We start from the raw sequence: 26,228 nt of genomic DNA, 5'->3' as shown, positions 1-26,228 counted from the left end.
TTCCCCAAAATGTCATCTTGGACTTGTTGCATAGTCAGGGTGACTATAACTCCCAGTTTGCTGGGGATAGTCTCAGCAAAGTTATTTCAGTGTAATTATTAACAGTGCTTCCTCTCACTCTCAAAAGGGTCCTGATTTAGGTTAAATTATATGGCCACTCTATGCTTGTGGATGGAGAGTCACTGGAGGTTTGTGAGCTGAGAAATGATACATTCAAACTCCTAGGCCAGTATTCCACATTCCACTCTTAGCTACCTTTCCAAGTTTAATACATATTACTTCCCTACTTGTAGCTTTCCCCAGACCAAAGTAAACTGCTTGCCATTCACCACTGGCGACCTGGACTTTACTACCTTAAAACCTCTTCTCATTATCCTTCCCAGCATCAGAATGTTCTCCCACTATCTCTGCTAAAGTCTCCTTGCTTCCAGCACCAGCCAAATGCTATGAAAGAAATTAATTCTCACTTGAGGGACAGATATAGATGGAAGAACCAAAAGAACCCAGGAAGGGTAAAAGAACTAGAAGAGAAAGGCAAGGAAAGAAGTTAAATTAATTAAATGCATTTAAACACATTAAATTAAATTAATTAAATGCATTTAAACACATTAAATGCAGAGATGTCACAGCTAGCTTTGGTGACAAGGAGACAACAGTTGACAGCATGAGTAGCCTGCAGTGGAGCAGTAGGTAGTACAGGAGAGCCTTTGGCCGGTACTTAAAGCACAGCAGAGCTGTGTGACCTTGAACAAGTTAAAATCTCTCAGGGTGTTTTAAGAGCAAATGAGATACAATGTACAAAGTAAGTATCAATATTTAAAACCTGGCTTCTGTCATTATTGAGAAGAGATTGGGACAGGAGGTTAACAGGTGGAGGCAGTGAGAAAATTCTTCTTTCATTCTTTTTCTTTTCTTTTTTTTTTTTTTTTTTGCGGTACGCGGGCCTCTCACTGTTGTGGCCTCTCCCGTTGCGGAGCACACGCTCCGGACGCGCAGGCTCAGCGGCCATGGCTCACGGGCCCAGCTGCTCTGCGGCATGTGGGATCTTCCCGGACCGGGGCACGAACCCGTGTCCCCTGCATCGGCAGGCGGACTCTCAACCACTGTGCCACCAGGGAAGTCCTAGGAAATTTTTCTTTCAAAAAGTTTGAAATGGGATGAGGGAAATGAGGTTTTCTTCTTAAGGAAGGGTGAGGCTTGAGAATGTTGATAAATTGAAAGGAAGGAGCTAGTGGCAAGGAAGAGGTTAAAGATGAGAAAGAGAAGGAATTAACCAAAAGGGTCAAAGTCTCAAGAGGAGCCTGGGCAGAGAGCACACTTTCTCTAAGATGAGAAGGAAGGAAGGCCAGGAAAGATGAAGAAGGGGTGCTACTGAGCCCGCGCGCCTGGATCCCGTGCTCCGCAACAAGAGAAGCCACCGCAATGAGAAGCCTGCACACCGCAACAGAGTAGCCCCCGCTCGCCGCAACTAGAGAAAGCCTGCACTGCAACGAAGACCCAACACAGCCAAAATTAAATTAAATTTAAAAAAAAAAAGAATAGCTACTGTGGGGAAAAGATCGAATTAAAAGATTGCTAAAAAGAGCCAGGGACTTCCCTGGTGGCGCAGTGGTTAAGAATCCGCCTGCCAATGCAGGAGACGCGGGTTCGAGCCCTGGTCTGGGAAGATCCCACATGCCGCGGAGCAACTAAGCCCGTGCGCCACAGCTACTGAGCCTGCGCTCTAGAGCCCATGAGCCACAACTACTGAGCCCACATGCCACAACTACTGAAGCCCGCGTGCCTAGAACCCGTGTTCCGCAACAAGAGAAGGCACCGCAATGAGAAGCCTGCGCACCACAACGAAGAATAGCCCCCGCTCACCACAACTAGAGAAAGCCCTCACGCACGCAGCAACAAAGACCCAACGCAGCCAAAAATAAATAAATAAAAAATTAATTAAAAAAATAAAAAGAGCCAGTTGCTAGGGTTGAAAAACATTCACAGCAGTACCAATCTGTACTGATTTCTATCCCTCACCCCCCCCACCCCAAGCAATGCTCAGCCTTAGAGAACAAGGAGCAAATGGGGTTTAGGGACTTACAGAACAGCAAATGAAAAAAAGATAGGGGAGCAGGAATTTGACAGTACTAGCAACAGAGACTGAAGTAATCTGATCAGAAGTTCAGTCTGAGTGGATAAGGTATAAACACAAATAGAGCATGGAATGGGGTGGGGATCAAAGGCAGGCTCCTCACAGAATAGAAATGGAAGAATAGGGGAAGAGTCTAGCTAAATAGCAGGTGTAGATGTAGTAAAAGGGTGCGAGAAGTGAAAGGTGGGTCAGAATTGTGCCTGCACAGTGGAGGAAAATGTGGGGTTCAGAATTCAAGAAAGGATTGGGTCTGGGTGGTGGCCAGCTCCAAGGCCTGGTCTGGCATAGGCAGCTGAAGAGAATTAGGGGTGAAGGATTCAGGAAGCTGGGCTATTCCACACTGACAGGCAGTGGAATCATCTAGAAGATTGGAGGGTAGCGTTTTAGAAAGCAAGACTGTGAATCAAGTGGCAAAATCCTTACTGAAGATGACTGTTGGTAGGTGAGAGCCACGAGGACTCAGGGAGGGTAGAGTGGGTAAGCCATGCAGGTAAATGGATTTTTTTGCATAAGGATGGTACCAATTTGCTTTTGTATAATTTGTCCCAAGATAACAAATTTAATAACATATATGGGGAAACTCTTTAGAAATTAATGAGATATTTACATATCTATAAAGTCACGGTTTCTGAGATCCTTAAACAGAAACTCCTTAAGCTAGGAGTCATTAGTCATTTTAAAGTAGAGGGAGTAAAGTAAGTCAGAAAGAGAAAAACAAATACTATACGCTAACACATATACATGGAATCTAAAAAATTTTTTTAAAAAAGTTCTGATGAACCTAGGGGCAGGACAGGGATAAAGAGGCCAACATAGAGAATGGACTTGAGGACGGTGCGGGGGGCAGGGTAAGCTGGGACAAAGTGAGAGAGTGGTATGGACATAGATATACTACCAAATGTAAAACCCATAGCTAGTGGGAAGCAGCTGCATAGCACAGGGAGATCACCTTGGTGCTTTGTGTCCACCTAGAGGGGTGGGATAGGGAGGGTGGGAGGGAGATGCAAGAGGGAGGAGATATGGGGATATATGTATATGTATAGCTGATTCACTTTGTTATACAGCAGAGACTAACACACCATTGCAAAGCAATTATACTCCAATAAAGATGTTAAAAACAATAAAGTAGAGGTAAAAATGCCAACTAAGAATAAAAGTTACTTAGCCACAAACAGATACCTGAGCCCTGAGAACAGGTTACACAACACCATGAACACACTATTAAGACATGTGAAAAGCAAAGGTCAAGAACAAGGAAACATATACACGTCAGCAGATTTATTTATTGCATGAACACCAAAAAGGAAAAGTTGCTAAGCAGATTAGAAAAGTGATCTACTCAAGTAACATGAAAATCAGTGCAAAGTGTGTAATGGAACAGAAATTCTCAGATTACAAATAACTTCTGAAAGCCTTGCCCCATTAAACTCATAAGGACAACTCCATTTTTATGAAATGTCCAGAATAGGCAAGTCTTTAGAGTAAATAGATTAGTGGTTGTCAGATTGGGGGGAAGGTGAAATGGGGAGTGGCTGCTAATAAGTACTGGGTTTCTTTTGGGGGTAATGAAAATGTTCTGGAGTTACTGGTTATGGTTGCACAACATGATGAACTAAAAAAACACTGAATTGTACACTTATAAAGGTAAGAAGTGTATGTACAAGTACCCTTTATGGTATGCATTCTCTCTCAATAAAGTTATTATTAAAAAATAAAGAAAATTATATGTTGAAAATTTACATGGGCTTTTAATATTTATAACTAATATAAGTTATTTAGCAAAATCATTTAGGTATGAACTTTTTTTTTTTTTTTTTGCGGTACACGGGCCTGTCACTGCTGTGGCCTCTCCCGTTGCGGAGCACAGGCTCCGGACGCACAGGCTCAGCAGCCATGGCTCACAGGCCCAGCCGCTCAGCAGCATGTGGGATCCCCCTGGACCGGGGCACGAACCCATCTCTCCTGCATCGGCAGGCAGACTCTCAACCACTGCACCACCAGGGAAGCCCTAGTTATGAACTTTTTAAAAATATACATAAGGGAAAAAAACACACATAAGATGACAAGATATAAATACTCCAAAAAGTAGTGCTGGTAGAAAATAAAAAATATTCTAAGGAGGTAAATCCTATTCAGAATAGAATTCTAGAATCAATACATTAATAACTTTGGGAAGCAAAGCATGGTAGAGCTGTGATAAAATGGATGGAGTGCCTGTCCTAGAATTTAAAAAATCTAAACTGAATGTGCATCTTTTTTTTTTTTTTTTGGCCACACCATGCAGCAAGGGGAACTTCCCCGACCAGGGATGGAACCTGTGACCCCTGCAGTGGAAGCTCGGGAGTCTTAATCCCTGGACCACCAGGTAAGTCCTGAATGTGCATCTTTCGAAATACCATAATTTCATTCTGGGAAACCCAATCTTTCTGAGTGCCAGTTTGCTTCTCCATATAAGGGAAATACCACCTGCCTCACAGAATGTTAAGAATGATTAACTATGATAATGTACATGAAAACACTTTGAATACTACCCCATATAAGTGGTATTAATTCTTTCAAACTAAGTTGATTAAAATTCAAATCACAAAACTTTAAATGCCAATTTTCAAGTTAACTTCAATATTAACAACTATTAATATGAAAAAGTTTTTTTCATAATGTTCTGATTTTACTTTAAATATTAATAGCACCATCACTGTCACCAGAAAAGGCATTAGAAGAGTTTCCTTCAAATCCAGGTAAGGAAATTTCACTAGGAGAGATTAATCACAATTTTCTACACAATTTTGTCAGGCTTATGATTAAAATATGTACAAATTCCGTAAGATTAGTATACTATCTGTAAACTAATTTAGGAACTATACATACCTCTCTCTCAGATTCAAACAGTACTAGAAATACAAAGGCCAAACTCTGCTTGACCATGTTTTGTAGAATTTCAGCAAGGCCCTATGCCTTTCAGTCGTCCCTTGGTGTCCTAGAGGATTGGTTCCAAGCCCCTACACCCCATCCTCAAGTCCCTTATATAAAATGTCATAGTATTTACATATAATCCACGTACATCCTCTAGTATACTTTAAATGATCTCTCAATTACTTATAATATCTAATACAATGTAAATAATAAGCAAATAGTTGTAAATACAATGTAAATGCCATGTAAATAGTCGCCAGCACTTGGCCAATTCAAGTTTTGCTTTCTCAAACTTTCTGGAATTTTTTCCCCCAAATATTTTCCACCCATGGTTGAATCCTTAGAGTGGAACCCGTGGATATGGAGGGCCAACTCTGCTAAAAGTATGGACAGTGACAATGTTGAATGTTTTAAGACAATGTTACTTTATAAATACTCACCCCTAAAATTGTTAAATTTTCTTTTTACAAACTTTATGGAAACGGTGATGCAAATAAAAAAACTCTAGAAAACATTTTAGGATTGAATGTATAGCAATTATAATAATGGAACTAAAAACTAAACCTTTTAGTTCGTGTAATGAACAAAAAGTACATAATCAATTTTCCTTTAAGGGAAAGTGATGCTCGATTGAAATAAGGTTAAATCTATGACAAATATAAATAGGATTTTTTAAGAGGAAAGGAAAAAAACCTCTGTATTAAAAAAGTTGCGCACCTAAGTACTGAACTTGGCTATAATGAATTAAGAAAAAAGAAAACTGACATAAGCAATGACAAATTTAATCATTAAAATACTTTTGACTCAAATTGTTCTAAAAGCTATATACAAGGAAGAGAAACTTTTCAATACCATGATTTGAAAATTATTTGCTTAGTAATGTTTTGCAGAAAAATAATTTAAATGAGTTTCAGCCAAGTGTACTTAAAGAAGAGGGTGGAGAAATAATGAATCATTACTACAGAATTCTGATTTATAAGCTTCAAATGACGTGGCAGTGATTTTCATTTCTGATAGCCTACTCTTCGGTCTCAATTCTTGCTTGAAGTGCAAGGCAAAGGAAGGTTAAAATGTACCCTATTAAAACTGCTAATCTGCATAATTAATGACAATGCTTCTTTAATATTTCTAAAATGAAGGCAACACCTTCCTCTTCTGCAAACTCAGAAAACACCAATGAACTATCCTAAAGTTTTTAAAGTTCAAAATATTTTGGTGACGAACGCAAGCCCACTAAAACAACGTTTGATATACACATTGCTTTGAAATATCAGCACCACTAATTATTGATAAAATGTAAACCTTCCTGTATTCCTCATGTGTAAAATAGAGATGATACTATTACTTCCTCATTGGATTGCTGTGTGCATAGCTAGCGCCTTACACATAGTAGAAAACAAATGTTCTTTTCCTTCTTTCATTTGCTTCTTTAAAATTACTCTAATTCGTATTCTAACACTGAACACAGGACATTCTTCAGCGTGAGACACAGTGGTAGTATAGATCTTGATATATCAAGAAAAACGTGCAACTAATATTAGGTTTCGTTTTTCAAATTAAAAGGATTTCTTCACCTCATTTTGCCCCATGTACCTAACACCTTAAATTCCTGACGCGTTTGGTTTTTTTGGTCATCAATGTTAGAGTTTTCGCTGTTGTCAAAATCAATTTCTATCTTGTTAGAAACTCGTGAAATAATCCCTAAATCATTGCAGTTTTCCCCCAACAGTTTATCTTTTTCCCAGTCAGCTGGGACTTGGGCTATGGGAAGACGTTACCCACTAGTGGGAAAGGAAGTTCGATTTGTTCCCGCACTAAGTGGGAGAGCTGAGAACAACACGCCGCGTCACAGCCTCTTGAGTTGTCAATGATCCCGCCGCCTTCACCTTACTCGGTGAGGAAACTGAGGCCGAGGGGAAGGAAGGGCTTGCCTGCAGTTCAGAGTCATCTCGTTCATTCCTGAAATAACACACCGTTTGACAGCAGCGGTGTCCTATCCGGATGACCGTCAGAGAGGCCCCGCGAAGCACGAAAGGAGCCCGTCCTCTTTCCCGCCGCCAGATTCCAGGGCAGAAAACAGGAGCCCCTTCCTCGCCCGGCTACAGGCAGGGGCATTGGGTGGGCCCAGGCGCGAAAGGCGCTCCTTCCCCGGGGTCCACAGCTGCCGCCCGCCGGTTCTCCGGGGAGGAGAGGCCGCCACTTACCTGCGATTGGAGAGAACACAATTCCTTGCTTGGCGTCGACCCTACTCACTCCGACACCGAACTGCAAAGCGCGATGGCTGCCGCGGCCCTAGTCTGCGCTAGCTCCTTCCGGGCCGGTGGGTGCTTCTCTCGCGAAGGTTCGCAGGACAGCAGCGCCGTGCGCCTCTAGTTCCGCCTCCTGGCGGTTCCGCGGCCAGTCCCACTGCTGAATGCTCCCAGAACTGGGGCCTGCTCCCCATACACGCCTGAAGGGGCTGCACGGGCTGCAGGCCTAGGCAGAGAAGGTAACACCGGTTCCTAGCTTGGGGAGATTATACGTGACATGCTTTTCTGAAAAAATACATTTTCAAAGTGCACCTGTTTCTTGAGTTCAACAAGTAATTTACAAAATGTAACTATGAGCTTTAAACAAGACTGCCTTGACCCCGGCCGTTCTTTGCTCATGAATGTTACTTTTCTTAAATGTATTCAAATGGGAATACTTGAGTGCCTTGAATGAAAGTGTGATTATAGCACTTCCAAGATTGCTCTTAAGCCTAGGATTCTAGGTGATGCAGACAGAACAAGGAGGTGTTTGCGGGCTGAAGCAGAGTTATTTGATAGATTCCCAACAAAGCCTGTAACTGGCTCAGCTGGATCTCCCCCTCTTTCGTTCCAGCCTCAGGAAATGCCTTACTCCATTGGTCCTCCCTTTGCACTTGTCATTCTTTCTGCCAGAACTGCTTCCCCAGATCTCTCCTCTCCACCCTGCTAACTCCTACACACTCTTCAAGTCTCAGCACAGATAGCTCTCTCATCAAAGCCTCCCTCTCAGACTTGGTTAAGCCCTCTATTTCAGGTTTCCCCAGCAACTGTACAATTTACCTTATCATTGAAGTTATCTTGCTTATAATTTTACAATTAAATATGTATGATTATTTATCTATAGCCTCCCCCAACAGGCATTCTAGAAACTTCCTTAGGTCAAGAACCATATCTGCCTTTCCTCTCTTGAACCTGTTTTCAGTGCTTGGCATACAATAGGTGCTTAATACATATGAGCTAGTGATTCATTCATAATATGAAGGACTCCTAGGTACATTTTTGTCCTCAAGGGGTTAAAGAATTTCCCTGGAGTCCATTGGTCTAGGTGGAGGAGCCTGCTGTTCCAGTCTGGGTTCACCTCTATTCTCCTTTCCACTCACCTAGTCTTAAATTCAGTTTGGTTTAATAAATACTTTTAAGTAGCTTGAGGCCCTTCACCAGGCTCCTCAAGATTACTCCACAGCTCTTTTCCTGGATTGCCTTTCTTTCCTGATATCCCTGGCATTTTAGTGACCCTTTAGATAGAAATCTAAATTATGGTTCCTGCTGACTTCAGCAACAGATTGTAAATTGACTAGGAATGGGGGAATGACAATAAGCAAGACAGTCTCTTTCCTCCAGGGCCTTTCGGTTTGGTGGGGAGATGTGTTTGTTCACAACTAACTATAAAAGAAGGTAGGAGGAGAGAAAGGATAGCAAAGTACAAACTTATGGTAGGGGTGAGGAAGTGGAGAGGCAGGAGATATCAATGTTTGAGGAGAGTCTAAAGGATACATAAGATATTTACCCCCAACTTTTTGAAGATTGTTATTGTTATAAAAATAATACTTAGTCATGGTTAAAAAGTTTGGAAAATCCAGAAAAACATAATGGAAACAAAAATCGCCCTCTGTCACACCTCACAGATATAACCAGTTTTATAAGATTATAATCATACTATGAACAGTTTTGTAAAACATTTAAAATTAAAAACATTCCCATGTAATTAAGTATTCTTCTAAATCATGAATTTTAATGACTGCATTTTTATTTATTTATTTTTGGCTGCGTTGGGTCTTCATTGCTGCACATGGGCTTTCTTTAGTTGAGGCGAGCGGGGGCTACTCTTCATTGTGGTGCACGGGCTTCTCATTGCAGTGGCTTCTTTTGTTGCGGAGCATGGGCTCTAGGCGTCCGGGCTTCAGTAGTTGTGGCTCGCAGGCTCCAGAATGCAGGCTCAGTAGTTGTGGCACATGGGCCCAGTTGCTACGGGCCCAGTTGCTCCGCAGCTTGTGGGATCTTCCCGGACCAGGGCTCAAACCCACGTCCCCTGCACCGGCAGGCAGATTCTTAACCACTGTGCCACCAGGAAAGCCCAATGGCTGCATTTTTAATAGAGTATAATAGTTAAGAGTACAACCCTTAGCTGTAGACTATGGTTCTAACATTATTAGCCATTTGAAGTTTCAGTTCCTGTATATGTAAAATGGGGATTAATATCCAGCAGGGATAATATATCATAATGAGAGAATAACATTCTGAAAGGAATAGAGATGGGAAAAACATCAGGCAAGTATTATGGTTTGACTAAATAGCTTTCAACTGGACTACCAGGGACCTTGACTCCCAAACTGTAGAGCCTTTCAGAGGTTCTGAGCAGAACAGGAACATGGTCAGTCATATTTTTGAAAGTTTGCTCTGGCAGCAGTGCGTGGGTTGTATTGGAACAGGTCAGGACTGAAAGCTGAGATCAGTAATAAGACAGCTGCAATCACAGAGGTGAGAGGTAACATGGGGCGGTGCTGGGTCAGTGGGAGCAAAGAAATAGGGAGTCAGACATGCTTGATTACATGTTGGTAGCAAAAGTAAAGGAAATACCAAAGTTTTAACTTGGATTAGTGAGTCTACTTCTCTCTCCACTACAACCAGCTTACTGCAGGCCACCATCATCTGTGGCCTGGGTTACTGCAACAACTCTTCTTTCCCCACCAGTCAATTACCCTCACAGCTGTTGCACTGATTTTTTTTAATGGATTCATCTTAAAGCATGAATTAGATCAAATTACTCCGCTGTTTACAATTCTTCAATTGCTTCCCAAAGTCTGTAAACTCTTTACAATGCCTTATAAGGCTCTTGCTGCTCTGCCTCCTGTATTTCTCGAATTTCACCTTGTGCCATTCTACCTTGTTCACCACAGCAAGCTCATTCCTCCCTCTGGGCTTTTGTAGGTGCTGTTCCCTTTGCCCAGTGTCCTTCTTCTCCCCACCTTCTTCCTTTGTATGGGTAGCTTCCTCGTCCTTTAGATCACAGCTTAAATGTTACCTCATGTCCTAACCCTCCTATCCAAATCAGATCCTTGCTTCCTATTCTCTATCTCACTACCAATATCTCAACAGCACTTATCAAATTAGAAATTTATAAAGATATATTTATTTACATTTTTATTGCATTTCCTCCACTGTAAACTCCACATAAGGAAGAGATCCTATCTATCCTGTTCTGTTTTTGCTTGGTGCCTGACATATGGAAGGCATTTAATCAATATTTGTTGAATGAATGAATAAATCAGTGAAAGAGCTGATGAGTAGAAAGTACGATGAAAAGATAGGTTTAAAGGGGAATTTATATCTCAGATCTCTGATACCATGGTGCCAGGTTGTGTGTAGATGGGGCAGGGACAGAGCGATATCTTTAGAGTTAGAAAAGGAAAAAGAGTTGGCATTTGATATTGTACCTCCAGTGCTACTCAGGGGCGATAGGGTCTGACCAGAGGCTGACACTATTTCAACTACACTACCAGGTCAGTATCAGATGGGACACAATGCAGCGTAATAGTTAAGAATAAAAGAATTAGAGAACAACATAGTTTAGAAACAAGTGCTAGTGGTGTGGTTTGGGCTACAGTTGCAATATGAACTTACAGTAGTGAATTAGTGAGGCTCAAAATATTCAGAATAGAAGATTGGAACAGATGACGCTTTAAATTTATCCATTCAAAAATGTTTATTGAATACCTGTCAAGTGTAAGGCCCCAAGCCAAGTGCTGAGAATACAGAGGTAAATAGGACACTGGCCCTGGGCTCTACTTTCTTACACTCTAAATAAGGAGACAGACATGAAATCAAAACGATTACCTTGGGCTTCCTTGGTGGCGCAGTGGTTAAGAATCCTCCTGCAAATGGAGAGGACACGGGTTTGAGCCCTGGTCCGGGAAGATCCCACATCCTGCGGAGCAACTAAGCCCGTGCGCCACAACTACTGAGCCTGCACTCTAGAGCCCGTGAGCCACAACTACTAAAGCCCGCGTGCCTAGAGCCCGTGCTCCGCAACAAGAGAAGCCACCGCAATGAGAAGCCCGCGCACTGCAATGAAGAGTAGCCCCAGCTCTCCGCAACTAGAGAAAGCCCACGCACAGCAACAAAGACCCAATGCAGCCAAACATAACTAACTAAATAAAATAAACTTATATAAAAAAAGGTTACCTTAGAATTGTCACGATATGTATAGAATTTTATTCCACTGAAGAAAGATAAACATAAACACAAGTATATAACAATGATGAGAAGTGCTATGAAGAAAAAAAAGCAGGGTAAGAGGGATAGAAAGTGAGCACAGAGGGTATGTTGTTGTATAGGGTGCTCAGTAAGGGCCTCACCATAAGGTATCATTTGACTAAAGAAGGGGTGAGAGATTGAGCTAGATGGGTGTCTTGAAGAAGAGCATCCTGGGTAATGGACATAAGTATTAAGGCAGACTTGTGCTTGGGTAGCTAGAGAGATAGCAAGTGCTGAGTGAGAGGCAGTGTAGAAGATGATGAGGAGAGAGAAGTAGCAATGTCAAGTCATCTGAGGCCTTGTAGGCTATGAGTAGGACTTTGGATTTTACTCAGAATGAGATGAGAAAAGCCATGCAGAGAAACTTTAACTTGATGGAGCAGGCAAAGGGAGCAATTACAGGTTTAGGGGTATAGGAAAATAGAAATGGAGTCAGTACTTAGGAGCTCAATTCAGCAGGAAGGATGGATGGGAGAGATTGAAACCAGTAAGACCATCCCAATAGCTCAGGTGCAAGATGATAATAACTAACCAGAGTGGGCAGTAAGAACTACATAAAGATGAAAAGTTTTCAAAGAAAGCAATGGGATTTACTGGCTTGGTGTGGGATGACTGTACTTGTAATGTACCTTCAGAGCTACTGACTTCAGATACAGACAGATGTCCTGTGAGAGGCAAATGAGGCCAGAGGAACTGTTCCTAAAGTGGAGCCACAAGAGAGTTTCAGAACAAACCTGCTGTTTGTAATTGAAACTAGTTTGTTTGTTTGAAATAGAAATAGAAAAAAACCCAAAAAAACTAGGAGACCTAAAATAATTTCCCTTATCCTGAAAAGTAAACAGGATTGATCCTGCTTATCAGCTGACAGTTCAATAGTTGCGAGCAGGCAGGCAAAGTGGACTTAGGCTGGTGTGAGCCAAAGTCCACTTCTGCAAATCAGCAAATTTTATTAGGAATGCATCTCCCTCTTTTGGGTCTAAATAAGTAATCAAATTTAATGAAATATTCTTTGTACAGTGTTGTCTCCTTACTCAAACACTTTTGTGTCACTTATTTTGTTGTATATAATTTTCTTAAATAGGGTTGAAGGCTCTGAAAATAATGTGCAGAAAATGTGATACATAGATAAAAATATGAAGGGACATATGCAGTAGAAGGGTCCTGTTGTTCTGAAAATCAGGATAAGAAAGTAGAATATATTACTGACATTAGCTTAGAAAAGTGTATGGTAGTGTAGGGTAGATATAAATAATTGACCAAAGAAATATCGATACCCTTAACAACTGGTAATAGCACTAATTTTTCCATAAAATTTATGTGGCCAACTTAAAGAAGCCAGAGAAGGATTTGGTAATGTGTGGATAATATTTAATAGGAAAAGCACTTAACTGTTTAAATATGTTGTCTCACCTCAGTTATTTACACTTATCTTCCAACTATTCCTAAGGGTGTGCAGATGACAAATTATGCGTTTTTCCTCAATATTTTAAAGCTGACTACATTGAAAATGTAAAAAACACTTGAAAGACTTAACCATTAATTTTGTTTCTTGTTTTTGGAGTGGGGGTGATAATAGCAACAGGGATACTTAGGGGTGGAACACATTTTAGAAGAAGCACTGTTTACTTATTAGCAAATTATTTATGTTTATTTAACCTGATTTAACCAGAGGTTATCTACTTTTTAAAATGGCTAATTCTTCTTCATCAGTATTTTTTTCTCAATACAGATATTGCTTAAACAGAACAAAGTCCAGAGAAACCTTGATTTAACCAAATCAAATTCCTGTGCCAAGGTCAACAAACCAAGATCATTTAAAAGTTGAATTAAAAAAAAAAAAGAATTCAACTGAAGCAAGTTTGAGACCAGGCCTAAGGATTTGCTCTTTTGAAGAGTGACGCTGACTTTCTGTCTGACCTCAGGGAGGTTCAGTTTCTGAGGTTTCTCTTTAAACCATTAAGAGGCTTGTGTTTGTGTATCTCTTCAAGTGTTCTTGGGATACGTGATTTGGGATTTGGTTATAGGGGCTCCAAGCTGAAAACAGTTTGACCAAAAGTATCATCTTCATCCTAAAGAAGTCTTGTATACTGTACAAAGGAGTTTAATTTTTCATACACAGCAAACACATTTTTACACATCTGAGGCAAATGATAAAAAAAGGATAAAAGTTAACATGTAGTGTTTTGAATTCTTACTGTTCATTTTTCAGGCATCACACAGCAGTTTAGTTCTTACTCTTTTTGCATGTAATATAACATTTCATAATAGGCATTTGATATTAAGTGAATTAAGTAAGATGTATTTCACCCTTCACCGGTTTTGAAACTGTTGTTATGACATTTTAATGAACAGTACAAATCTGCAGTCTAAAGAAGGGCTTGATCATCAGCTCAGAACAGGAAAACCTAAGTAAAATGAAGGTGGCTAAGATGACTACTGAGATCATTAATTATGTTGTCTAATCACTTCAGTTTCTACCTCCCTTTGGCCTCAAAAGTCAAAAAAAAATCTTCTACTTGTAAGAAAAAAAAAAGTCTCCTTGACTAGAAAGGAAGCTTGAATGTTGTACCTTACTGCAAACTCTTAGAAGAGGAAATAAAACTGCCATTTAAATATGCTGTTAATGAACTTTGGCGTGACTATGCTATATGAATCAGCGAGTTTCAAAATTAAAATGACTTCTGAATCCTCCGGTCAAAAAGCAAAGGCCTCCTCTTCGATTTGATTACTCTGAACACATGTACATAATTAACCACTCCTTTTTAAAAAATCCCTTGCAATTTACACCTGGAATATGATGATGAAATGTGAAATGAAATACTGCAACGAACATTAATCGGCTCAGCTACTCGGCACAGTCTCAGCAGAGGACGATGACGTCTGTCCTCCCAGGTAATCTTCACAAAAACTCGAGGAGAGGAACTGTCATTCCCACCCCACGAAAGCTTCCACTGAAACCCTGACTGCCCTCACATCCCGGCCGTGCCGGCTAGATGACGTTCATCACGGCGGGGATTTCCGTATCGGTGACACACGCCACTTCCGGCCGACGGTGAGAGTGACGTGGCAGGAGAGGCCGAGCTCCGTCCTTCGGCCCGGGACACCCGGAGCTGTCAGGTGGCTTCAGGGCAGCCCTGCGGGGAAAGAAGAGCTCACCTATACCGGCGGCAGCTGCAAGGCCGGAGCCGGAAGTGCCACGTGTCCCGATTGCGCCTGCGCGGCCGGGGGCTGACAGGCAGTTCCGGCCGGGGCCTCCCTACGTCTCTCTCCGCTTGGCTGCTGCCTACCAGCCCGGCGTTCTCGGCTCCACCGGCCCGACTTGCAAGCCTCAGCCCCCAGACCAAGCAGTCGCCGCCGGCGGGCTAGGGAGAATGCGGCGCCATGCCTAGGGCTTCCTGCGCCGCCCTCTCTCTATCCCGCCTTCAGTTCTAAGTCGTTAGCCCCCTCCCTCCGCTTCCAGCAGTCGTCTTTCAACTCTCGGCTTGGCGCTGCTGCAGACGCCAACCAGCCCCTTCCAACCCCGATAAACATCGTCGTCATGTCCCAGCCCGGGATACCGGCCTCTGGCGGCGCCCCCATCGGCCTCCAGGCCCAGAACGGGGCCGCCCGGGCCTCGGGGTCTCCCTACACTAACGGTAAGTGCCGCCCGGGGGTGGGAGGTGGGGACGGGGCGCTGGGGACGGCAAAGTTTGGGCCCCGGCTCGAGCTGACCTTTGGTTGCTGCCGCCGTCTGAGGGGAGGGTGACTTTTCTGCCCGTGTCAGGAACGGCTGGAGGTGGGAGGCAGAGCCACGGACACCGCGGCTCGTCTTTGTTTTCCATATTTATTTATTTATTCTTTCGTTCAGCACACAGTCACTGAGCACTTGCTGTATGTAACGCCCTGGGCATACATGGGTGAAGAATACAGATTCGGTCCGTACCTCAGAACTGGCATACAAGGCTCATAGTGCCTGTTTATGTGCCTTTCCCCTCCTCGCCCCTTCACCCATGTCTTCTAGAGAGCAGAGTTTGGGGTCTGATTCATTTCGGTCCCGTCGGGCCTGCAGTGACGTGAGGGTCATACTCAGTGTGAATTTGCGGAGACGAATGGATGATTGTGCTTTGGCGAGACCTCCTTAGGGCCTGCTTCATCTCTCCCTGAACCTTCCCTGAATTGTACTTAGGCCCCCTCGTTCAGTTTTTCAGCTTTAGAAGGGGAGGGTCTCCTGTTTGATCTCCAGAGGTCTTTACATCACTTGGAAAGTGGTTGGACACAAGTCTCTGAACCTCTGACCAGAGTGTGCATGTGGCACTATAATTTGTCATTTGGTGTGAGGGTGTCTTCTAATTTTATACCCCTTCTAGGATTCTTTAAATTGTCGTGTGTTGTGATTTGCTAAGTTTATTATAACCGTTATAATAAAGACAGATTTTCTGCCAACAGTTTGCCAAGTTACCAATTTACTTATAGATCTTTGGTTCTTGGAAACAAAATTGGTAGAATAATACTAAAATGCTTAAGTTGTCCATTGGAATCTAAGATTGCTGTGAAGTTCGAGAAAATAATCAATGACTAAAATAACTAATTTACATTGTTTTTAGAGACTACTGTTTTCTTTACAAAGAAGGCTCTAAAAGACTTTTAAAAATGTCTATGAGTAGGCAGGTATGTAGGCAGAAGCAAGAATAAGTGGGGGTAAGCACTGAAATGGTGTTAAGTTGAATCAGTTGTTCTTTTTCAAATTTACAGTAACATTATGTAAACTACATTTTATTCTAGGCTCTTTAGTTACATTTTCACCGAGGATGAAATTATTTTAAGACATTTCACTTTAAGGTCAAAACTCTTAAGCAAGATGTCATATGACTGTGGCTTTTTCTTATAATCTATAAATTGCAGTTTTACATGGGCTTTAAATGGCAGATCTTGTAAATATGCATGTAAACTTATATGTAAGTATATTTTTGATAATTTTGAAATGTTAAAGCAATTTAGCCACTGTATTTACTGTATTGGAGATGTTGTCACTATGTTGATTTGATCCAGTCCAACAGACATTTGTTGCACACTTAAGTTCTGTCCTTAGGAATGTAAAAGAGAGTAAGAAAAGAGTCCCTGTATACAGGTTGCTCAGAGCCAATTCTGGAGTCAGATAGGGAAGGAAATCATAGGATTGCAAATATGTACCCCGACTTTTTAAAAAAAAAAATTTATTATTTATTTATTTATTTTTGGCTGTGTTGGATCTTTGTTGAGGCACGCAGGATCTTTCTTTGCTGTGTGCAGGCTCTTCGTTGCGGTGCTCGGGCTTCTCTCTAGTGTGGCATGCAGATTTTCTCTTCTGTAGTTGCGGCACGCAGGCTCCACGGCGTGTGGGCTCTGTAGTTGTGGCGTGTGGGTTCCAGAGCGTGTGGGCTCTTTAGTTTGCGGCACACGGGGTCTAGTTGAGGCGCGTGAGCACTGTAATTGTGGCATGCAGGCTTAGTTGCCCCGCAACATGTGGGATCTTAGTTCCCTGACCAGGGATTGAATCTGAGTCCCCTGAATTGTAAGGTGGATTCTTTATCACTGGACCACGAGGGAAGTCCGTAGCCCCCACTTTTTAAAAAATAAGTTTCAAGTGTATAACATTATAATTTGACATCTGTATACACTACAAAGTGATCACCACCACAAGTCTAGTTACCATCCATCACCATACACAGTTGGCCCTTTCACCCATTTCATCCATCTCCCAACCCCCTTCCCCTCTGGTAACCACTAATCTGATCTCTATATTGATGAGTTTTTGTTTTATTTTGTCTCTTCACTTGCTTTGTTTTTTTAGATTCGAAATATGAGTGAAATTATATGCTGTTTGTCTTTGTCTGCTTATTTCACTTAGCATAGTACCTTCAAGTTCCATCCACGTTCTTGTAAATGGCAGGATTTCATTCTTTTTATGCATGAGTAATATTCCATTGTGTGTGTGTGTATTTATCACATCTTCTTTATCCATTCATCCGCTGATGGACACTTAGGTTGTTTCCATATCTTGGCTGTTGTAAATAATGCTTCAGGGAACACGGGGGTACAGTTTTTAGTGTTTTTTGTTAGTGTTTTAGTGTTTTTGTGTTCTTCAGATAATGCCCAGAAGTGGAATAGCTGGGTCATGTGGTATATACCCTTGTTAAGATATAATTTTGACATTCTTTTTATAAGCCCCATTTCTAAAGTTTTTTGAAAAAGTATTCTCAGTAAAATGGCTAATGTCCTGTATTGGGTTCCTTTATTGTTCATCCCACTAATAATAAAGAGAGTAGGAATGTGGTGGAGAATTGGAGGGGAGGATATTTCTCTAGAAGGTGAAAAAAAAGTTCAGTGCTGGAATCTAATTTTTTTGGTTAATTCTTTCTAGGCACTTATTGCTGCTTAAATATTCTGTTGAATTCTCTTACGCTTCAGGTTTGATGTAGCTTGCTTAAATTACATATTACAGTTTAGTTGGATCTTTTGTTTTGTTTTTAGATTATAATCTAAAAGGTGACTGAGGAGTCACCTTTTTCACTTTTCTGTAACTTACTTTCATATTGTATAGTGTCATTATATTACAGGATGCCTCAATCTGGACATTTCTTTATGTGGTTGATTGTTATATTGCACTACAATCCAAAGTTTGTCTAGACAGGTTTTTCTAAGTCTCTGTGTAGATTTGTGTACACTTATTTCCTTTGCAGAAATTGATGGTGAAATTGCAAGACTACTTAAACTGGCAGATCTTCATCTGATTACCATGTAATAAGGGCTAAAGGCAAATCATTACTCCCACTTTTTAAAACAATTGTTTAATTTATTTATTTGTTTGCACAGGGTCTTAGTTGTGGCAGGCTAGCTCCTTAGTTGCAGCTCGAGGGCTCCTTAGTTGTGACATGCAAACTCCTAGTTGTGGCATGCACTTGGGGTCTAGTTCCCTGGCCAGGGATCGAACCCGGGCCCCCTGCATTGGGAGCACAGAGTCTTAACCATGGTGCCACCAGGGAAGTCCCATGCCTCCCACTTCTAATTAGCTTCCTTATTGACTATTTGAGTCAATTTGCCAAGGCAGTTAGAAACTATAGTTTTATTAATAGTATTTTTTGTAATATTATGTAATATTCAACTTTTTCCCTTATAGATTAAGAGTGAGAAGGATATTCTATACCCTCTCTCCCACCCAGATTACCTTGTTATAAAATAATATTAGCTTTCCCTCTAGACTGTAAGTCCTATGAGGACAAGAATATCTGTTTTTGCACATCATCCTCTCTCCAGCAGACTCACACGGTTTCTAGCACATTTAAGGAATTACCAGTTTTATCGAATGAATATCTTAGAATTGGGTATTTTGCAGTTTAGTTCACTAAACACGTGTTAACTTGTTCATGATGAGATTTGAGCTCATTTTCAACTTCTTTTTTTTTCTGGTGAAATTTTCTGTGGATTTTTGTACAATAGTATCAGCTAAAACACAGTAGAATATGGGGGGGGTTGGTCATCAGTTTAAATGCTAGACTTGTGCTCATATCTCTATTTTAGGCATGACGGAAATGTAAATCTCTTTTAGTTTCACTATGAGGAAAACCGTATTTATGATGTTGTATTTTTAATATAGGAAGTCTTTAGTCGTGATCAAAGCATGTTGAGAATAAGATTGGCATGTGGTCTATAATACTGATTGTTGTGGCTGAGTTCCCTTTAATGTTTTCAGTGGGCACAGTAACTTTGGACTCTCATAAGACTCTTTGCATACCTCTAATAGAACTTACTGCATTGAGCTTCTGGTTAGTCTCTGCTGTTAGACTGGGAACTCCTGAAAGACATAAAATAGTAACAGTAAGCACTAACATTTACTGTTTACTTACTGTATGCCCATTCACTGTGCTAGGTTGCATTATATGCATCATTTCATTTAATCCTCACAACAGCTCTATGATAAGAGAACTGTTAGGTTTACTGACCAGGAAACTGAGATGAGTGGTCAAGCAACTGGTTCAAGGTCACACAGCTAATACGTTGTGGAACCTAGATTTAAACTAGGCAGTCTTATTTAACCACTGTTATTCAGCTTACCTGGTAGTTATGCCTGAATCAAGGATCAGAACCTTCTCTTTGGTTTCTTTATGTAGGTGGATACATATAATTAGAGTAAACATTTGCTGATATTTTTTGAAATTGCCACCTAGCTTAGTTTCCTTTGGATTGTAATTAATATATGACCTGACCTTCACTTTTGTTAGTATTGAGTCCATTTCTTTGCTGTTTCAGTATCACATTTCATAAACGTCTTGTAGACCCTGAAATTGCCCATACCCCCAGTTTGATTCTTAATATTTGCTCTTCCTCTTTGATTGCTTTCTTAAAACCTGTATGTCTAGTGACTGACGCACAAGCGGTTTTCATGCAGTAGCATCCATTTGTTGCACTTACAGTTTCAATTGGTAACTCTTTAAGTGATCAGAATGTATTTTGATGTGTGAGATCTTTCCCCCCTTACCTTACTATTAAATTTATGTGAAAAGGTAGTTCATTCATTGTGTTCTTGTGACTGTTCAGTAGGCTTCCTTGAAGAAACTTGTAAAGTTAACCTTTATTTTGTATTCATTGAGATAGTGTATCAGAAGTATCTTTTAAGTTTTACATTCTAGATTTCATGAATAATAATATGTCAATCATTTTTATATGTCACTGGTTTCTAAAGTTCACAAAGTTCATTTTGAAGTATGTGAGGATCACCAGTACATGAAAATTTTACTAATGTAAATTCTGGGATTCCATTGAGTCCTATAGAATAGGAATTTACAAAGGTAGAACCTAGTATCTCTTTGTTTTTGAAGCTGCTGTTTGGGTGATTGAGAAGCAATCACCTGCATCTATTTTTTTTTTTTTTTTTTTTTGCGGTACACGGGCCTCTCACTGTTGTGGCCTCTCCCGTTGCGGAGCACAGGCTCCGGATGCGCAGGCTCAGCGGCCATGGCTCACGGGCCCAGCTGCTTCGCGGCATGTGGGATATTCCCGGGCCGGGGCACGAACCCGTGTCCCCTGCATCGGCAGGCGGACTCTCAATCACTGCGCCACCAGGGAAGCCCCACCTGCATCTATTTTAATCTCTCATTTGTTTCTTTTCTACTGTTTCTAATTTGGCTTCTACTTCTATACATCCACCCAAACTGCCCTTAATAAGGCCACAAATGACTTCTTGGTTATTAAGTACGTAAAATATTTTTCATTTCTATCTTTTAATTGCTCTCTTTTTCCTAAAATGTTGGTGTTCCTCAGAGCTTTCTGACCTGGTTCCCTTCTTTTTCTTTTTTTCTTAAAAAAAACAAAAAACAATAAACACAGTAAACATTTATTATTTCACATAGTTTCTGTGGCTGGCTCTTTTCTTACTCTGCACATACTCCCTGCATGATATTATTAATTCTCATGATAGCAAATATTGTACATATGCCAGTGAGTTCCAAAGTTATATAATAAGCTGAAACCCATATAGATAGATGTCTTTCTATTGGACATTTCCACTTGAATCTCTTGGTGACACCTAAAGTATGTTGAAAATAATTCTACATTCCCTCTTCCCTTTGCTATTCCCTGCCTTCCCCAGTTCTTTTCTTCTCCTTCTGTCCCAGTGAATGGCACTGCCATCTACTGACTTGCACAGGTCAGAATCCTGGGAATCATCCTTGGTTCCTTCCCCATTTCAATTCCACATCAATTCGTATATTCAGTCCCCATATTCAATTCCACATCAAATTTCATTGGTTCAACTTCCTCTATCAGTTTTTTTTTTTTGGCCACACTGCGTGGCTTTTGCAATCTTAGTTATATATACTATATACCATCTTAATAGGGGAAGGGGAGAGAGAGAAGGGTACTTATGGGAAAACAATTTTTAGGAAAGATAAATTGGTCCTTAGTAGCATAAATGGGAGACTTGATCATTTTGTGACAGTGTATGTTTAGGTGTGGTGTGGAGAATTATCATCTCAGGTAATGAGGCAGTCTTCTCTGGTTGCTCCTGGGAAGGAGATTTATGACAACTTAATTCTTTTGAGTTCTTTTGGAAAGCTCTGCTTTTGGGCAGGTAAATGATTCCCAAAACTCATGCCCTGTACTCAAAATAATTTTTATGCCATGGTGGTATATTCTGGACCCCTTTAATGTCTCTGATCTATTATTTTGATGGGCTACATAATTTATTAATGACTTCAAAATAATATAATTAAAATCCATTTAGTGAAAACTTCATTACATATTTACTACTACATTTCTAATGAACTATTGCAAGTTGATACATATAAAAATAAAAATTTCACATTATAAGTTACTCAAAATGGATCTATGATAATTACTACTACAAAGCAGTTTCTTTTGTATTTGTCTTTCTACTATTTGCATATTCTTTTCATTTTCTTCGTTGATATACTGTAAGACTTTTGCTTATTTTGTGCATTTTGTTGATATTTGGCTTTCACTTGGCTGCACTTGGCTTGAAGGCCTCTGGCATATTGGCCTGTGATAAAACAATAAATAAAAATAAGAGAGTGGGCCATGAAATCTTGTGGCAATACAAGGTGTGAGATGTTGATTTTTGTCCAGATGACCCAAAATATGCTTATAAGTTAACTTTTTACAAATGTTTTCATTGATTCAAACACCTCTGTATTCCCACTGCTGCTGTTTAGTCAATTATTTCTTACCTGGATTACTGCTATAGACTCCAGTCTCTTCCAATCTCTGATCTCTCCTCCAATCCCCAAGAGGTTCTTTTATGTCCTAACCTCCTGTCTCACTTCAGTCACTTGACTCTGCGGTGCCATACTGATTTTTCAGACTGCCCTTTCATGGCCACAGGTGATTGCACATGTTGTTCCTTTTTCTGGGAACACCCTTGACAATCCTTTTCCTGGGGCTAACTCCTATTATCTCTTAAGATTTCACTCTGTTTTGTCCCTGCCTGGTTATATGTCTTCCTGTTTGGACTATAGCTACTTGAGGGCAGGGATGGAGTGGACATTACTCACCTTATGTCCTCAGTAGATATTTAGTAAAATCTGTCTTTTCAATTAGTCAATGAATGGAGTGTTCCTAACCATTTGTAATAAAATGAATGATTAGCCTAAATATAGTGTTGACAATAAAATTAATTAATAGTCTAAGATCTAAGAAAGAAATGAAAATTTTATTCCACCTAACCTGAGGATTATAACCTGGAAGACAGTCTTTTAGAGAGCTCTGAGGAATATTCCACCTGTTAGAGGTCAAAGTACAGTTATATACCTTTTTGCGACAAAGTATACATCAAATCACGTACAGTTTACATAATCCAGATCTGGATGTACAAAGCTAGTAGTAGAGTGTTCTTGGCAGAGTAAAAAGTGAAGAACCCTACAGTAGAAGCATTTTTAAGCTTGTTGAAGGAACGTTAAGAAGGTGGATGTGGCTGGAGCTGAGCAGAGAGGAAGAGTAGGAAGTTCTTTGAATAGCTTGCTAGTAACGGCCTTTGGCCATTAAAACAGAGTAACTGATGTCAGTTCACATAGTGACCTTACCATAATCAGTTACTAAACTCAAAGAATTGGTGTTCCATTATACAGACAGGGCTTTCAGTCTCTAGTGGAAATTATTCATTAAGCCATTTCGGATTGTATGATAAACTGTTATAAGGTAGAATTGTAAAGGTATGTGTTTATTTGGAACTGCAAATCTGCTCCAAGTCGGCTTAAATACAGCCTGCATAGACATCTTTCCAAAGTTAGAGATATCAGATAAAAAGACCCCTTGGCCTATACAGATGAACAGATATTATTCACTAATAGCAAAGTCAAATTAGGATGGAAACAGCCTAATAAGAGAAGAACCATGCATAATTAATACAACAAAGATAGAACTAATGAATCTGTGGTTCAAGACATTGGCTTATTGTCTGAGTTGACATAGTCTATGTTAAACCTAATCTTAAAGAAAAATTGAACTTCATATTAAAATTTGCTTAAAGAACAAGTGAAAAACAAATAGAATCAGAAAACTACAGGCTACTTACTTCCAGATCAGAAAGAACATATGTATTATCCTGGCACTGTTTCATTAAAATAAAATGAATGTTCAATATTTAAAAAAAAGAAAGTCAGAAATGAGACCAGAAAGGAGGCCAGGGACATAGAGGATATTATAAGCTAAGATAAAGACTTTGAAAGTTTTGAGTAGGAAGTTGATATGATCCATGTTTTAAAAGGTAATAGGATGTGTAGGAAATAAATCATAGAGGGATAAAGGAGGATGCAAATGTATCAGTTGGTCACAGGCTTTCAGACTTTGACTATAATCTACAATAAGAAATATTTTAGTGACCCAGTATATATATTCATATATGTATGTATTTGTAATGAAACCTCACAGTACTTGCCTTATTACATATAATGTCCTGCGATATTTTTCATTCTTAACTATGTTCTTTTTCATTACTAAAAAGATAGTTTGTAACCCATTGATATTTTCCATTCTTTTTTTAAAATTAATTAATTTTATTTTTTGGCTGCATTGGGTCTTCATTGATGCGTGCAGGGTTTCTCTAGTTGCGGTTAGCAGGGGCTACTTTTCATTGCGGTGTGCCTGCTTCTCAATGCAGTGGCTTCTCTTGTTACGGAGCACGGGCTCTAGGCGCGTGGGCTTCAGTAGTTGTGGCCTGTGGGCTCAGTATTTGTGGCTCATGGGCTCTAGAGCACAGGCTCAGTAGTTGTGGTGCATGGGCTTAGTTGCTTTGTGGCATGTGACATCTTCCTGGACCAGGGCTCAAACCCGTGTCCCCTGCATTGGCAGGTGGATTCTTAACCACTGCACCACCAGGGAAGTCCGATATTTTCCATTCTTAACTATCTTTTTTTTTTTTTTTTTTTTAACTAGCTTCATTCACTTTATTTTTCTCGTAGAAAACTATGTGGTGGCTACAGCTTGAGCCTGTGTCCTCTGCATGGAAACTCTGGTGTGGGTCTTTACAAGATGGTCAGTGAATTCCTGATACGGAGACTTGCTGAACACCGTCTCTTTCCAGAGATCAGAAGTGAGATAACTGTAGGTCTTGGAAATGCCATCAAAAGTGGCCTTGGTGAAGTTGCCCAGGGTGGCGGTGCAGCCCCTGGCAGAGGTGTAGCAGTCATCAGTTCCAGCCATCATCAGTAGCTTCTTGGGCACAGGGCTGAGAGGATGCCATTGCCCCTGGGGGCAGGGATGAAGTGCACCAGCGCAGAGCCACAGCGGCCAGTCACCTTGCAAGGGCTAGTATGGGGCTTGCCAATCTTGTTCCCCCAGTAGCCTCGCTGCACGGGAACGATGGAGAGCTTGGCCAGAATGATGGTGCCACAGATGGCATTACTAAAAAGATAGTTTGTAACTCACTGATTTCATAACTCATTAATTAATTGTATCCACTGTTTGAAACAGTGTTAATGTACTATGACAAAGCATCCTTGTACAATGAGAACATTTGTAGAGACTCATATGTAAGGTGACTTCTTTTTTGAGAAATAATTTTTGAGGAAAATGTCACCTTATAATTGGACATTTATGGTGCTTTGAATAATAGATACCCTTTTAACTACTTAGAAGTGAAAATAAATGTTCTATTCATAGTATTTACAAACTACAAAATCCCTAACAACAAGTTAACCAAATTTAATTAATTAATTAATTAATTTTTAAGTTTAAAAAAAATTATTTTACTTTATTTATTTTTGGCTGTGCTGGGTCTTCGTTGCTGTGCACAGGCTTTCTCTAGTTGTGGCAAGTGGGGGCTACTCTTTGTTGCAGTGCGCTGGCTTCTCATTGCGGTGGTTTCTCTTGTTGCAGAGCACGGGCTCTAGGCACACGGGCTCGCGGGCTCTAGAGCGCAGGCTCAGTAGTTGTGGCACATGGGTTTAGTTGCTCTGTGGCATGTGGGATCTTCCTGGACCAGGGACACCAGGGAACCCGTGTCTCCTGCATTGGCAGGCGGATTCTTAACCACTGCGCCACCAGGGAAGCCCCTAAATTTAATTTAAATAAGGTATAAGACATCTTTACGAAAAAAGCATGAAATATAATTGGAAGATATAAAACAAGTTTTGAATAAATGGAGAGATATATACCATGTTTATGATAGAAAGGAGGTTGTTTTTGTTTTTGTTTTAGTTTCTTTCCAGCTGTGCTGCATGGCTTGTGGGATCTTAGTTCCCTGACCAGGGATTGAACCCTGGCCCTCGGCAGTGAAAGTGCAGAGTCCTAACCACTGGACCGCCAGGGAATTCCTGAAAGATTTTCTATCATAAAATGTCAAACAATCCAAAATGAATATATAAATCAAATGTAATTCCTATTGACATTTTACTTTTTTTGTGTGGGAGACTGCATAAAGTAGTCTTATATTTTTGTGTATGTCTGAAAATTTTCATAATAAAAAGGTTTATAAGAAAGATATCATACTTACCTCTCTATAACTTCCCTTTTTTCTCTTAGTATTCTTTTTTTTTTTTTTTGCCATATGCAGGCCTCTCACTGTTGCGGCCTCTTCCATTGCGGAGCACAGGCTCCGGATGCACAGGCTCAGCGGCCATGGCTCACAGGCCTAGCCGCTCTGCGGCATGTGGGATCTTCCCGGACCGGGG

At 40.6% G+C, this 26,228-nt stretch overlaps 2 protein-coding genes across 4 annotated transcripts in view; one reads left to right on the top strand and one right to left on the bottom strand.

Moving 5' to 3' along the window:
- The window catches only part of SAR1B (secretion associated Ras related GTPase 1B), a 30,854-nt gene extending 23,490 nt beyond the window's left edge, over nt 1–7,364 (bottom strand). The window contains exon 1 of one of the 2 annotated variants that reach the window (XM_082834978.1): nt 7,252–7,364. The gene's annotated coding sequence lies outside the window, so the exon portion shown is untranslated. The remainder of the gene's footprint in view (nt 1–7,251) is intronic. The other variant, XM_082834979.1, reaches the window with a different exon arrangement.
- A 7,326-nt stretch (nt 7,365–14,690) lies between these two features.
- The window catches only part of SEC24A (SEC24 homolog A, COPII coat complex component), a 62,567-nt gene continuing 51,029 nt past the window's right edge, over nt 14,691–26,228 (top strand). For both annotated transcript variants that reach the window (XM_082834976.1, XM_082834977.1), the window contains exon 1: nt 14,691–15,224. In XM_082834976.1, the coding sequence (XP_082691102.1) occupies nt 15,128–15,224 (97 nt within the window). In that variant the 5' untranslated portion in view covers nt 14,691–15,127. The remainder of the gene's footprint in view (nt 15,225–26,228) is intronic.

The sequence above is a fragment of the Leucopleurus acutus genome (assembly GCF_964270905.1).
Source record: "Leucopleurus acutus genome assembly, chromosome: 3".
Classification (NCBI taxonomy): domain Eukaryota; kingdom Metazoa; phylum Chordata; class Mammalia; order Artiodactyla; family Delphinidae; genus Leucopleurus; species Leucopleurus acutus.
The sequence above is the reverse complement of the archived record's forward strand: the minus strand, read 5'-3'. Positions and strand labels throughout refer to the sequence as shown.